The sequence below is a fragment of the Pelobates fuscus genome, chromosome 1, assembly GCF_036172605.1.
Source record: "Pelobates fuscus isolate aPelFus1 chromosome 1, aPelFus1.pri, whole genome shotgun sequence".
Lineage (NCBI taxonomy): Eukaryota > Metazoa > Chordata > Amphibia > Anura > Pelobatidae > Pelobates > Pelobates fuscus.
In genome coordinates this window covers 253,809,326-253,826,227 of record NC_086317.1, presented here as the reverse complement: position 1 = coordinate 253,826,227, position 16,902 = coordinate 253,809,326, and the positions used below count along the sequence as shown (strand labels likewise).

At 42.5% G+C, this 16,902-nt stretch overlaps 1 protein-coding gene across 1 annotated transcript in view; it reads right to left on the bottom strand.

Moving 5' to 3' along the window:
* STPG1 (sperm tail PG-rich repeat containing 1) overlaps window positions 1-16,902 on the bottom strand; it is a 144,756-nt gene that overhangs the window by 110,651 nt on the left and 17,203 nt on the right. The window contains exon 2 of the mRNA XM_063444564.1: window positions 6,661-6,798. Coding sequence (XP_063300634.1) covers window positions 6,661-6,730 — 70 coding nt within the window. The 5' untranslated portion in view covers window positions 6,731-6,798. The remainder of the gene's footprint in view (window positions 1-6,660; window positions 6,799-16,902) is intronic.

Genomic DNA, 16,902 nt, shown 5'->3' with positions numbered 1-16,902 from the left:
AAGGGTTAACAAGGTGAAGTATTCCATGACATTTGTTTGATTTTTTTGTTTTGCTGTTCCCAGGTACTTATTAGAAGGACATGAATATGAGATGACAGCGGCACGAACAATAGAAAATGGCAGATTGTGACACTTGACATCATACATATCACTTGCTACAGGCAGGTAAATAATAGCTTGCATCAGTTTTATTTTAGTAAATTGGCAGTATGATTAATATGACATTCAAAATAAGAGTGGTTATGTTTGCTATAATATACCATTATATTATATTTTACAGCACAGAGTATGAGAAATGTTTCAGCTGTGAATTTTTTTCTTTTTATTATTAAGAGTTAAATTAGAAAAAAATATCTCATATTGAAGGTGCATACATATATTCGGCCAAAACAGTATATCGACAGTCAAAACTAAATAACCCATTTAGTACAGTTAATCTCTCTCTAAAAAAGAACAGGATATATTTTTGATTGATTATTTGCATTTATATAGCGCCAACATATTCTGCAACGCTTTACAATTATAGAAAGGGGATATTTGAGAAGTGAAGATGGCTTTGCTCCAACAGCTACCATCTGTGAGGATTTTAAGTAGGCAGGCGTAAATCATTGGGTATCTTGCCCCAGGACACTTACTGGTGAGATGGTCTGCCAGGGATTTGAACCTGGGTTTCTGGGTTATATGGCAGTTATGTTACCATTAAATTTTATTAAAATAATAAAGCAAATATTTTTTAATTCACTAAAATAAGTACATACAGGGACACCTCCAGTTTTTAGTTACTCTGCTCAATGGTGAATTATCATTTGTTTCAAAGAAGTAAAGAAATAAGCTTTCACTTTGTTGGAATCTGTAAAAGGAACTCTTGAATAAAAAAAATAAAAATACAAAATAAATAAATATATATATATATATATATATATATACACATAGTATTGGAGTGTTCCTATTAGTTTTAAATCACAACTAATCCCCATTCTAACATCAAGAAATAATCACCTTTTTCCTGTACAGAGAATCTTCTCCTCCTGAAAAGTCATTATTACTGAATACCTTGCTCTGCATTCATCCTAATCTTCCAACAATGCTGCTCATATGGAATCACTGAGAGTAATGCATCTCATTGTGAACCAATCTCTTCTGCTTTGAACAAGGGTTTAACCCCTTAAGGACCAAACTTCTGGAATAAAAGGGAATCATGACATGTCAGGCACGTCGTGTGTCCTTAAGGGGTTAAAGCAAGTGAAGCAAAAACCCACAAGGCTTTTGACAGTCACAAAATGTTACCAATAGGATTTATTAAAGCTTTATAAAATAAGGCAGAGAGGACATGGACATAAATATTTAATTTAATTGTGTGCAGAATTTGTAGAACCAATTCCATATCTAATTGTAGAAACATATTTTTTGTTGTTGTGCACAAATAACACTATTCGTAGTGCTACACTGTGAAGTCATAGAACAAACATAGACTACGCTAAAGGCCAGTGCAAGGATTTTTGGCGCCCAAGGCAAAACAAATGTTGCCGCCCCATTCGGTCCACAGTGGTCCTGTAGGTTTAACCCCACAAGATAAAACATTGCCTTACCTTGAAGGGGTAAACAAGCCTCTAGTAGCTGTCACACTGACACCTACGCTACAAAGCCATGTTTAACTATATGAAGTGTTGAAAGTGCATAGCGATTGTCACTTATGCACATCAAGTCCCCAATGCTCCTGTATGAGGAACATTGGATTGGACCAGTGTTGCCCCATTAATGACATTGAGCGAGGATTGGAGGCAAGCAGTGCAGAGGCCAGGTGCTTGATAAATGTAAATAACCCCCACCCCTTTTTAAAAATAGTTTTTATGGTAGGGGGGCTGGAATCTATGTAGGGACTGAGACACTATAGTATTTAGAATACAGGTTTATATTCCTAACACTATAGTGTTCATTTAAAAGTATTGATTTTTTTTTTTTTATTAAAATGGTCCTTTTGCCCAAATACAACCACTGATACAACATACATATACACACACTCATACATACACACACTCACACTCATTGGTCCACACAATCACAATCAGTGACTAATGCACACACAAATTCAAATTCACTGACTCACGCAGAGAGACACACACACACTGACTAATGCACACTGACACACACACATACATGCACACAGACCTAGGCAGGCACACACACTGATCCAGGCACACACACTGATCCAGGCACACACAGATCCATGCAGACACACACACTAACCCAAGCAGACACACACACACAGACAGACCCAAGCAGACACACACACACTGACGCGAGCAGATACACACACATAAAATACTGATCCAGACACACAAGAAACACTGACCCAAGAAGACTCACACACACACTGATCCAGACACAAACACACAGACCCAAGCACACACAAACATACTGATTGAAACAGGCTGACACACACTGTAGAATATTGCATATTCTGTATATTCCTATTCAAATACATATTAAGGTGTGGCTGTCTAATGGGTTAAACAGAACAGATGGTGTTTCCTATTCTGTACCATGAGGTCTCTGGAATTTGCTGTATAAGAGATTTGGGGTGGTCTTTATATGGGGAATTTCCTTATATGGCTATTCTAAACTACATGTTATGACGTAATTTGGGCTATAAAGGGCAGAGGACAAAGGACCACGTTCTCTTGCCTTTCCTGCTACGATCCGATGTCCTGAATTGCTGATACAAAGACGACTCTGTAACTCCATTAAGACATACCATCTGTTAAGTATATTATGATTTGCTATTGAAGTAGAATAAATACTTATTTTTTATAAAGAACGTCAGATTGCGTATTAATACTTTTCAATAATATAGACATATATTATTGTGGCGAGCATTTGGCCCAAGACTATATATACATATATATATATATAAAAGACTTATTCAACTAAATAAACACACAGGAAGATATTACACACACACACCATGAAATCGCCCAATTGCCTTTGTTTCAAATGGTCTCTCCGTGGGTCCCAGTCAAGGCCTGGCTGCCTTGAGTCTATTTTTGCTCCATCCCTGCTATCCTCCCACCCACTTAAGAAGCTTTCTAGGCAGCCGCCCTATCAGCTTATAGGACGTGCCGGCCCAGACTGTGCTACAGGCTTTCATCATCCAAACTTACGCTACTGTGTTAACAAGTGTTAACTGCAGCAATGGACAGCTAAATGCACACTGAACACCAACCAAATATACTCTTAGTGTTCACTAAATTAGTGGTTAGTCATAGATCACCTTAATGAAACCACAAAAACACTAAATGCAGTCAAAAGGCAAAACATCCACATTTGATTTTGTATTAAAGTTATTTTAGCACAGTGTGTCACCTTCTAGGATCTTTGAATATGTTACAAAGATACCTGATGGTGACTTCGCTGCTTGCAGTACGGTGGCCTAGCAGTGGTCAGGCAGGGGATGGCAAGTTTAAATTACCTGAAGCTGTCCCTTGCGGCCACTCACATGACCATGTGGTGGATCCTCTTCAGTTTCTGGCACTTCATCTGCCAGAAACCAATGTCAGTGCTGTACTCTTGTGCATGAGTGAAAGTACAACATTTATCTATGGAGGATCCCACAAGACTGCAGGAGACTCCAAAGATAGTGCCTTTTCTTCATGGACATCAATAGTGACAGCTGGTGAGAAAACAACTTTGTGTACTTTAAAAATTAGTTTTGGGGCGGAGCCTAACTGCCAAGCAGGCCAGATGTACTGTGAATTAGCTCCTGCACAAAGCGACTAAATTGGGGATAAATACCCCAAAAACAGACAACATTCTGAGCCGGAGGGCATACGATGAGTTAGGGGAACCAAGAGGCATCGAATGAACCCACAAGCGAGAATTACCCTGCCCGGGAACCCGGCCAAAGCACATGGGGCCTACATGCGATCGAGCCAGGGAGAGACGGCCGCTCTCCTGGATGGTAAAACCGAGTGTGGATCCCTCTGCACAATCGTCTCCTTCCCCCCCCGCCCTGGACCAGTGGGGGTCATCCCGGTCCTCACTCGACTCACATAGCAAACAGCACAAGCTTGATCCTGAACTGCAGGGCTGCAGACCCTTACAGGGAGCACCTAAAATGGCGGCCGGCAACAAGGCCCACATGGTGAACACGCAATCGACACAACCGCCAAGAAAAGCACCTATACAAAGTCTAGAGGCGATACTGATCCGCATCTGGGACACACTCAGGAAGCGGCAACAAGCAGCCTGACCCAGGACGCCTGCACCACCGATGCTGGGGGAGCGGACCCGCGGATGGCAGGAAGTTGAGGGTATACCCTCGGGCATAACGTCGCCTCAACTACTCACCCACGCGCAACCGAGCCCACCCGGGCGGCAGGCCAAAGGGCAGAGAACCCAAAAGCATGGACCACACTGGCAGAGGAACAAGCCATGCAAGCGACAGAAAAGCATGTCTGAAATCGATTATTTCAATTACTTATTTTTTTCCATTCAACGTTATTAACTTGGCACCGTGATAAAATAATCTATTTCTGCACCAGACTTCATTTTAAATACGAACTGATAATACAAAAAAAAAAGCAGGCAAGTTTAAAATTAAATAGCTATTTTATGTTTTATGTAAAATATTTAAAATCCCTATACCACTATTATATTTTAAAACCGAGTGTGGATCCCTCTGCACAATCGTCTCCTTCCCCCCCCCGCCCTGGACCAGTGGGGGTCATCCCGGTCCTCACTCGACTCACATAGCAAACAGCACAAGCTTGATCCTGAACTGCAGGGCTGCAGACCCTTACAGGGAGCACCTAAAATGGCGGCCGGCAACAAGGCCCACATGGTGAACACGCAATCGACACAACCGCCAAGAAAAGCACCTCTACAGAGTCTAGAGGCGATACTGATCCGCATCTGGGACACACTCAGGAAGCGGCAACAAGCAGCCTGACCCAGGACGCCTGCACCACCGACGCTGGGGGAGCGGACCCGCGGATGGCAGGAAGTTGAGGGTATACCCTCGGGCATAACGTCGCCTCAACTACTCACCCACGCGCAACCGAGCCCACCCGGGCGGCAGGCCAAAGGGCAGAGAACCCAAAAGCATGGACCACACTGGCAGAGGAACAAGCCATGCAAGCGACAGAAAAAGACCAGCTCCCCCGTCACTCCCACACATGGAGGAAACCCCGGACCCAAGTGGTAGCCGAGTTTGTGGCAAGAAGATGCAGGCCACCAAGCCAGCCTGGGGCTGGAGGGACACGCGCACGGACACCCGCACAGCAGCGGGAAGCAGAAGTCCAGCGCCAGACACACACCGCTTAAACAAAAAAGGCGTCGGGTGAAGGAGACCCTGCTGGGGGCCTTGTAAACTCGCCACAACGGGACATAAACAGAGACCGCTCAGGGACTCACTGAGCGACTGGACACTCTTGTGGACACTGAGCAAACCTCTATGCATGCCTAATATCCTGCACCGCAAGTACCATGTTTCTTAGTGTAACGAGTCAACTGAAATACCTTTGATGTTTCTTGATATATGTTTATAATTTTGTTTGTGTACACTTATCTGGTACCCTGAAGGCACGGCGTATTCACACACCGCGCTGTATAAATGCGACCCTATAACATAACATGCCGTGCCTCAGACACTATAGTGCAGACTATACAAGCCGTAACACCATGAGACAGAAAGCTTCCCGCCAGAAGGCTCAAACCGTAGAGTATTTACAGCATTTTAGCACTAGACATACTGGTAGACCTGCTAGATTTGACTCTGTTAGGTCTTCACATATCAGCCCTGGCCTGTAATGCTTAACCGGCGAGCCCCTACATAACCATATATGCTGGAGGGGTCGCGCATGCCATGCAGCTCCTTCACTTAACCTGCTACAACAAGTTTATGTTAAGCGACTCATATTGCATATTGCATATCGCTCAAATGGTTATGATTTAACGAAACGCATCGTTAAATCATAACCATATAAAAAAAAAAAAAAGAGACACAAATGTACTGGAAATTATAGCTACCATTGTTATTGCACCCTATACTGTACTCAGAATGCACATTTCCCTCTCTCTATTCTGTATCCCATCAATTGTGCCTCAATAAAAATATAAAATTGAAAAAAAGAAAAATTAGTTTTAAAGTAACTCAATTTTAGAAATACAGAAGAAAAAAAAATTGTATTGGCATTCAGAGTACCATATGTACCAGAATTGTGGCTAAAAAAATAATTTGAATTTATTATATGATTCTGCTTTCTGAAGTTTATATATTATATCCACATTATTTCAATTACTTATTTTTTTCCATTCAACGTTATTAACTTGGCACCGTGATAAAATAATCGATTTCTGCACCAGACTTCATTTTAAATACGAACTGATAATACAAAAAAAAAAAAAAAAAAAAAGCAGGCAAGTATAAAATTAAATAGCTATTTTATGTTTTATGTAAAATATTTAAAATCCCTATACCACTATTATATTTTCATTAACTGAGAAAATCAGATTTCTTTGATATGGAACAGAAATTGCATTATAGCTTGACAATTATAAAATGTACAAAATACCAAACCAGAGGTTTCCTGTTTTGTTTTGTTTCCATAAAGCAGGTATTGGTATTCACAACAACAATATTCACATTTTGATCTCGGCTACCTTTCTTTTGCTTGAGTGAATGGAGATTGTAATCTTTTTTGAAGTAATTTGTTGTGTAGACCTCCATCATATCTCAAATTCCAATATGAATAAAATAATCTTTTGTATTTTATTACTTGGTCATTTTCATGTACATTTCTGTAAAAAAACAAAACAACAACAAAAGACAAGTTGTAGGACCTCTGGAGTATGTATTTAGTTTTTAACAGGGTTAATTTTCTATAATGTCATTCATAGCTGTTTAAGTTGATATTAAAAATAATTAATTAGGTAGAGGGACACTGACACGTATACACTCTATATAAGTCATGTTCACCTCCAATATAGCTGCCGATTGAAAGCACTTTCCCAAGAGCCTTTGGTTAAGATTTATCAACCGCAAATGTCAAATATAAGCCACCCTTCATGTCAGGTCCACCAAAAGAAACTACCCCCCAAAAAATAGCATTGTAGACTATGAAGTGCACTGGGAGTTTTCTAGGTTATCTTTTCATGGGACCAATGTAGCCTGCACTTTTCATGTCCTTCCAACTCATAATATTCATGTGGTTTTTTTTTTCTGTTGACGGATCTGGCATTTAAGTTGGTTATGTAAAAACAAAAGGAGAGTATATAAACTAAAGGTGAAAAAACGTATGACTGGAAGTGATCCCAGGTGTACTTCACAACCACCTAAGAAAATATACAAATATACAAGAAAAGTGGAAACCACTCAGAATACGTTTAAATATATATAGAATAGAATGGCCTGTATTCAGGCAGAATCTCCAAGAGTATGCTCTGTGTAAAAAAATCAAATAGCTAACATAGCGTAAAATAGTATAGTATTGGAATGTTAAAGTTGATTATATTTGGCGATAACAGCTGCAAGGCCATACGTAAAGGTTGAACTTGGTCTTAGTCTTGTTTTTCAACCTAGATTACTATGTAACTATGTATAAAGAGAATTAGATGACTGTGGTAATATGTCAATGGGTTGCACCGTTCATAGTGTTTAACAGACATATCAGTGACATTTAGATGAACTGATAGTGGTAAGGAATCATGAAAAGCTCACTAAAGGATGAAGAAAATTGGATGTGGTAAATCTGAAGTTTTTGGCACAGCCATTTGTTCCAGCATACACCTACAATAATCATTCTCATAATATATGTGTGGTAATGTTTAGAATTACTTGGATCACAAAGACAAATACAAAAAATATAATACCATCATAAAGATGACTGTGTGCTAGAAATACTGTAATATTCGAGAATATATTGCTAACACATGGTAACGCTATAGAAATATGACCTCTTCCTTGGAGGGGTAGTTTTGTAGCAAAGAAATGGTAAGGCCATCATATAATGCAAAAATATTAAGTTTATGAAAGAGGGGAAAGTCATATGTACCTTTTTTGACAACACCTAACATATACCTGAGCAAGAACAACAGCGCGGCTAAAATTCAACTGATTGAAGCATTTTCGGCCGAAAGGTCAGATACTTAAAGGACAGGAGATTTAAATGATAATGTTTGTAAAACATATGCTCACTGGACCAAGTAACAGCATGGTAGATCTACTCAGCTGTACCTCTGGCATATTCTGCCCATGATGTGGAGACTGTTTTTCCAGGCTTGGACATCTGCTGCAAAAATTAGACCTGCCTGAATGGGAAATGGCTATTGATGATCAAGCCTGCAATAGTGAAAAATGTTCTGTGAACATCTCAATGTTTCTGTGGTGTCCAGGTATATTAGGATACAGTATATTTGATCCAAGGCAGGAAGCATTTACTTACCTCTCCTGCAGCTCCTGTCAGCTCCCTTCTCCTCCGCGCCGGTCTGGAGAGTGTATATGAGTGCAGTGTGTGTGTAATGAGTGCAGTGTGTGTGTAATGAGTGCAGTGTGTGTGTAATGAGTGCAGTGTGTGTGTATGAGTGCAGTGTGTGTTTATGAGTGCAGTGTGTGTATGAGTGCAGTGTGTGTATGAGTGCAGTGTGTGAGGGTATGAATGCAGTGTGTGTGTATGAATGCAGTGTGTGTATATGAATGCAGTGTGAGTGTGTGTGATGCAGTGTGAGTGTGTGTAATGCAGTGTGTGTTTGTGTATGTGTTGCAGAGCCTTGGTGGGGGGTGGGCATTTTTATTATTATTATTTTTTTAATTATTATTTTTGTAAAAAATTTTAGAATATTATTATTTATATATTTTTTTTGTCCCCCCTCCCTGCTTGATACATGGCAGGGCGGGGGGCTCTCATTCCCTGGTGGTCCAGTGGCATTGGCAGTTCAGTGGAGGGGGGCTGTCAGAGAGCGCTTACCTCTCCTGCAGCTCCTGTCAGCTCCCTTCTCCTCCACGCCGGTCCGGTCAGCTCCCACTGTATGTCTCGCGAGAGCCGTGGGGTCATAGCGCGGCTCTCGCGAGACTTACACTGGGACTTGCAGAGGGAGCTGACCGGACCGGCGTGGAGGAGAAGGGAGCTGCAGGAGAGGTAAGCGCTCTCTGACAGCCCCCCTCCACTGAACTGCCAATGCCACTGGACCACCAGGGCATGAGAGCCCCCCGCCCTGCCATGTATCAAGCAGGGAGGGGGGACAAAAAAAATATATAAATTATAATATTATAACAATTTTTTTAAAAAAAATAATAATTAAAAAAATAATAATAATAAAAATGCCCACCCCCCACCAAGGCTCTGCAACACATACACAAACACACACTGCATCACACACACTCACACTGCATTCATATACACACTGCATTCATATACACACTGCATTCATACACACACACTGCATTCATACCCACACACTGCACTCATACACACACTGCACTCATAAACACACACTGCACTCATACACACACACTGCACTCATTACACACACACTGCACTCATTACACACACTATTCATATACACACACTGCACTCCTACACACACACACTGCATTCATACACACACACTGCACTCATACACACACTGCACTCATACACACACACTGCATTCATTATATACACACACTGTAAATAAATATTCAATTAATATAATTTTTTGAGGATCTAATTTTATTTAGAAATTTACCAGTAGCTGCTGCATTTCCCACCCTAGTCTTATACTTGAGTCAATAAGTTTTCCCAGTTTTTTGTGGTAACATTAGGGGCCTCGGCTTATATTCGGGTCAGCTTATACTCGAGTATATAAGGTACTTTACTGAGAGGGTAGTGGATGCATGGAATAGCTTTCCAGCTGAAGTGGTAGAAGTTAACACAGTAAAGGAGTTTAAACATGCGTGGGATATGCATAAGGCTATCCTAGCTATAAGATAAGGCCAGGCAGAGGCGTCTCTCTAATTAGGCGATTTAGGCGGCCGCCTAAGGCCTCACGCTGTCAGGGGCCTCGTGGCCGCCTAAATCGCCTGAGGGCAGACTCACATGGCGGGTTCTCGGTCTATGACGGAGGACACGACACAGGAGGGGGCCCGGCGGCTTGCCCTTCGTGCCGCCGGGTGCGAGGCCCCTCCTGTCAGTCCGCCCGGGGAGAGAGCCAGCCTCAGTCTGCAGTTCCACCGGGTATGAGCTGCAGACTGATGTCTCGAGATCTCCAGCCAATCAGAGCGTTGCCGCGGGTTACATCCCAAACAAGGAAAATTGAGTAGTTTGTTCCCTAGTAATTCTAGTGTGAGAAAAACACAATCTTCCCCCTACATGTTTGCTAGCAAGTCAATATTCCCCACTGGGAAAGTGTAACCCGGTAGTAAATAAAAATCTAAGTCTAAAACAGAAGGAGAATTGCTCTTTATTTGTGTGTCAAGTCCAATATGGTATCATTTTATGGCACCCGACTTGAAGTGTAGGGATCATCAGAATCATCTGCTCTCCTGATGAAACCGTCACAAGAATCTGGTGAAACTGGGTGCACGTGGTCTGTAACAATCTCTAGGTAGTTGGTACAGGTGTATATAAACAATTACACAAAGAAAAAGAAACACATAAGCTATTTCAAAAGTCAGAAAGCAGAAGCACAGCACCATCTAGTGCTGAATAATTGAGTATCTACAGCACTGATGAATGTGCAACACATTTTTAAAACACCTAATATTATATATTTTCTGTGAAGCTCTGTGATATACACTATATGACCAAAAGCATGAGGGATTTCCTGTTTATTGAGTTCAGATGTTTCAGTTGTTCAGCTCAGGTGTTTAATGAGCAGTACAATGAGTCCTAGCGAAGACCTCAGTGACTATAAACGGGCAAAGTCATAGGATGCCACTTTTCCATAAGTCATTTTGTGAAATTCCTACCCTACTAGATCCTCCATAATAAACTGTAAGTGTGATTATTGTGGATATAGGAACAACAGCAGCCCTGCCACAAAGTGGTAGACTAAACATATATTTACAGACCACCAGTAGACGCTGGAGCGGTGGAAATGGCAGTCTGATTGAAGACTCTGTGGCATGTGGAGGATGCCAGGAGAACACTACTTAACAGAATTTGAATACGAACAGCATTCTCAATGCTGGGATTCGGGCTATGCGACAGCTTATTCAGTTCGGCGCACGCAGCCTCTTCAGATGTTCCCTAAGGGCTTGAGAACCAGGTAAGTTTCATCACACATAAAAAGTTAAGTGGCAATTATCTGCCTTTTATTTTAACATTATTTGTAATTTTGTAAGCATTAATACCGGGTAGTAGCTGCCACGCTTTCCGGCCCGTGCGGCAAACTGCCGGAGCCGCATGCTAAGGGGTCCATCGGGTTTCTTTGCGCTCATTTTGGCCACGGACATACAGGGTACATCAGCGGTCGTTAACGACCATTTTTGGGCTGACGTACCCTATACATCCGCGGTCACTAAGGGGTTAATCTTTCAAGATTCTTTTCTTTCAGGAAGTGTTCCGGAGGATTGGAGGAAGGCGGATGTGGTTCCTGTATTCGAAAAGGGTTCAAAATCCTTGCCTGGAAATTATAGACCTGTGAGCTTAACTTCTGTGGCTGGGAAAGTATTTGAAAGTTTATTAAGGGATAATATTCAAAATTCCTCGAGAAGAACGTGGATATCACCAAGAATCTGCATGGTTTTATGAAGCACAGATCATGTCAAACTAACTTGATTGCATTCTACGAAAAAGTAAGTAGAAGTCAGGGTGTTGCAGTGGATGTGATCTATTTGGATTTTGCCAAGGCGATACAGTTCCACACAATAGATTAGTGTTCAAACGCAAAGAAATCGGTCTAGATCAAGCATGTCAAACTCAAAGGCTAACATGGGCCAAATAAACAATGTTTAAGTTTATGTGGGCAGCAAAAAAACTAAAACTTAGAAACGTAGGTCTATTTAGAAAAGTACAGTATAAAAAAGTTGCCTGGGGGGGCGTAGCCTGACCGCCATGGTGATAGGACGCAAAGCCTGAGAGCTACGTGCCATGGGTTGCTAAATTAAGCCTTTTCCTGAGCCGTACTGCCCGCATCCTATGACATTTACTTACCTGAAGTGAAGATGTAGCTTGTAGGCTCTTGGTGAAAAGCGTACACCTGCAGATCCAGCCGTATGTGGCAGATCCCGTGTGAAGCAAACCTATGGACTATCAGTAGTCTATTCATAAACAGTGTAGGGGACGCAGCCGACTCCTCCACATGCTGTCTTTGCCTCCATGATTCCGCAGGTCTCCTCCATCTCTCCCCCCCTGCCAGTGGGGGTTATCCCGGCACACATCTCTAGTACTGTGGTGGGAACCAGCACCTACAGACAAAGACACGCTGCCCTCCATCTCGCAAGGCCTGGACAGGCTGTTTGAGGAAATTTGGTCCAGGCTTACAGGCCGCATGAAAGCATCATGAGTTGAAGCACTGATATCTGCATTGCCCTCGTTGTACCTGCCAAACTCTTTACACAGCCAGGAAGAGGCTCCCCACAGAGGGCCATGTCACTTCAAGAGTGTGCGTGACGTAGTTGTGGTGAAAAGGGCTAAAGTTCACTATTTGTCTACACTAGACCGGAAATAATGATAAAATCCCACTTAACACCACCCACACTTAACCATAATAATATAAATATTACTATTTTATTTTTTTTTGTCAATCTTTCTTTTATTGAAGGCATATAAGATGGGGTACAGAAGAAAAGCAGGGGGAAAGTACAAGTGATTTACAGCATTGGGTGGATACATCTTTTAGCAATATTAAGTTACATTTCCGGAATAGCGATGCCTAATTTTTTAAATTTTGTGTCGTTAAAATGTATGTTGAAGATACAAGTTATGGATCACAAGGTCCTGTAAGTGGATAAACTGATATTTAATCAAGCAGTGGTAAAATTGTCCTGCGTTGTGCAAGCTGGTTGATTAGAGGCATGCCTACTGTGTATGTTAATAGATTTAAACGGTATGCTATATAGTATATTAACATGCTAGACTCAAACAGTATTTTACATATATAGAAAAAGAGAGGCATGCAGTCTTGTGTAGCAACCTCTAGCCAGGGCTGTCTATGCACAGAGTAGGTTAAACCTCAAGGTTTAAGATATACTAAAACAGTTGCTTTGCTGGATGTGTAACTTTGGCTCGTTAGTTGAAAATACACGCTATGGATCATATGATCCGGTTGGCAACATGCTAACTAAGTAACGCAGCAGAAAATAAAAGGTGGCATAGTTGTAAGCTTATACAGTGAAATGTAGTACAGGCTAATTTAGCGCGTCTGAGTTGGCAAGGTACGTTAGGACATCAGGCTCGTGTCAGTAGACATATATGCCTGTTCAAATGCGGTAAGGCATGTTGTCATGTTATAAGGCATATCAATGAACAGGCATTGTATAGTTACTTAAGTTGCGTTTTAGGCTAGTTGCCACCATAGGACTCATAATGTGTGCTGGGAATTTCCGCAGGTATGAGAGTCTCTGGCATGAGCTGGACTGAGTCATACAGCGTTAGTTCTGTGATAGTGTCCATTTATGCAGGTCTAGCAGTGCTCAGCAGCGGCGGCTCGATTCTCCACAGGTGCCGGTCCGGGTGGAAAGCACATTCCCAGACCCTGTCTCAATTCGTGGCCCGTGTCTTCAGCCGATCCCCTCTCGTGGCAATGTAGTGACTGGTACCTGGATGGACATTGGAGTGCGGGTAAGCTGCGGGGACAGTGAGGCTTCCCTCTGGCCCAGTGCCTTGTGTGGGGTCTGCATCCTGATGCCACAAACTCGGGTACTCATGGAGGCCGAGTTTTTCCCCGCTGGGGTGCCGTGACAAGCCCCGGTAGTCTGCCGCCGCCAGCGGCGGTTGGGTCTCCGGTGGTGTGGCCGATGCTGCGGAGTTGATCTCCTGACGACCCTCGGCCCAGGTGGGCGGTCGGTGCGCTGTGCTGGTGCAGGAGGGTGTGTAGTGCCTGGGACGGGCCTGCTCCGTCTCCGCTTCCCCGACCCCTGTGTCATGCCTCCGTGTGTCGAGTGGGGCCTTGTAAGGAGTCTTTCCAGCTTATCCCAAAATTGCTGGAATATAAGGTCCAGGCTTGTGGGTTGCGGTTGCGAGGGTTTAGGTCCTGCGGACCATGATGTTCCCGCCATGTGGCTGGGCCCCGGGCATCCGGAGTCCAGTCTTGAGTGGGTAGCTGCAGTCCCTGCATTTACGTATGTCCAGTTGGTGGGGACCGGGATAACCTCCTCCGGTCCATGGGGGGGGAACGGAGGCACAAACGTCTTGCAGATTGTTTCAGCGGCGGGAGAGCGGCCGTCTCCTCCGCCGCCGCCATGCTTGTAGGCCGCAACCTCAGGCGGGTCGGAACCGGTGCAAAGATCCACCTGCTTGGTGTCTTCACGTTGGTCTCGGTAACCCCTGCCGCTTGAGAGTCACAAGAAGTTGGTTTAAAGCCTCAGTTCGTCATTAATCGGCGGTATGTACGTTTAGAAGCTGGAGCAGCTGGAGCAGCAGCGACATGCGACTGCTCCGCACTGCTCAGGCCCCGCCCCCCTAAATATTACTATTTTAACGCTGCCAGCACCAAGACAATTTATAAATGTGTTGCCTTGTTCCCCTAGGTAATTTAATAATAAAAACCCACCAAATACAACTTATCACAATATCTATGTAATTGCAACACACTAATTAGTCTCTTCAGGTAATGTGATTCTTTACCAGACAAAGGCAGAACTTAATAAAGGAATATTTATTACGAGCAAAAAATAATCACAGTGCATATAAAAATATAGATGACAATCAAATTAGTTACACCAACAACAGATGAAAACAAAAGGGATAAAATAACAGAAGTACTAATCACTTACTCAGGTTTTCAAAGTAAAACTTCTGTCCAGGGGGTCTCTGGTAAGGAAGATGGTGACTCACTCAGAATTAGATTCTGGCCCCCAAGCAAGTCCAATACACATTTCAGTATGATTAGATATATACCCTGTGGATTACCAAGCCTCGCCCAGAGGTGGAGATAATGCGTAACTATAGTAACTATAAGTGACCACCCCCTTGTGTTCCAGACCAACATCAATCCTTTTATGTCCTTGCCACAGGAATAATAATTGCATCTATGAATTTGTTACCATTTTTCAATTCCATAGATATGTCACACTCCTTACTTGTGACCCAATATAGCGGACATCACAATCCCTTCTCCTATGGTTAAGTTCCGCATGTCATGTTTGGGCTTGATTAGAAGATTGTGCTTATCCCATTCTAAATATAATAAAAATTAGGCTTAATTATTCATCTGTGGGTATTAATGTTTCTTTTGGATATGATACTGGAACACAAGGCTAATGGTCATTAACATATCAAAGGACCTCCTATCTAAGAATGAATCTAGACATATGGCAAATTAGAGAGTCAGTTTATTTTTAAACCAGACTTCCAGGCCACTTATGTGTGACTTCTCACACCTTGCAGATTACCGTATATACTCGAGTATAAGTCGAGTTTTTCAGCACATTTTTTGTGCTGAAAAACCCCAACTCGACTTATACTCGAGTCAATGTCTGTATTATGGCAATTTATTATGGCAATTTATATAATGGGGCTGTGTAGGAAGGGGGCTGGCAGGGAGCGTTTACTTACCTCTCCTGCAGCTCCTGTCAGCTCCCTTCTCCTCCGCGCCGGTCCGGTCAGCACCTCTGTCAGCTCCCAGTGTAAGTCTCGCAAGAGCCGCGGGGTCATAGCCCGGCCGCGAGACTTACACTGCGAGACTTGCAGAGGGAGCTGACCGGACCAGCGCGGAGGAGGAGGGAGCTGACAGGAGCTGCAGGAGAGGTAAGTAAACGCTCTCTGCCAGCCCCCTCCACTGAACTGCGAATGCCACTGGACCACCAGGGAATGAGAGCCCCCCGCCCTGCCATGTATCAAGCAGTGAGGGGGGACGAAAAAAAATATTAATAAAATAATACAAATTATAAACTAAAAAATAATAAAAAAAAGTATTAAAATTATAATTAAAAAATAATAATAAAAATGCCCACCTCCCACCAAGGCTCTGCAACACAAACACACACTGTATTACACACACTCACACTGCATTCATATACACACACTGCACTCATACACACACACTGCACTCATACATACACACTGCATTCATACACACACTGCATTCATACACACACACTGCACTCATACACACACACTGCACTCATACACACACACACACACACTGCATTCATACACACTGCATTCATTATATACACACACTGTAAATAAATATTCAATTAATATAATTTTTTTAGGATCTAATTTTATTTAGAAATTTACCAGTAGCTGCTGCATTTCCCACCCTAGTCTTATACTCGAGTCAATACGTTTTCACAGTTTTTTGGGGTAAAATTAGCGGCCTCGGCTTATATTCGTGTCGGCTTCTACTCAAGTATATACGGTAATCAAAGGGATCAATCCATATGGTAAACCATCTGACCCATTTCACACTCCTATGCAATTTAAGAAATGACTCATATCCTCTGTATTAGAAATATTCCAAACAGAGGTGGTCAGTATGAGTGGTACCCACTCACTCTGGGCATGAACACTTGAAACATAACATAGAATAAAGAAAATAAGGAATTTAGATTCCTCTGGGGTAGTAATAAGTATATAGGCTGATAAAAGGTGAGAGCAACATATAACACTTAACAAGGAAGTGAACACTTGATAGTGAAGGATAGGAGTATAAATTATCCAATTGGTAAATCAGCAGGCTTTTTTTTTGTGTTGCCTAAAATGCATTACCAATAAATGATCCTATCCATTTAATATTAAAATAGTTGTAGTATTTCGT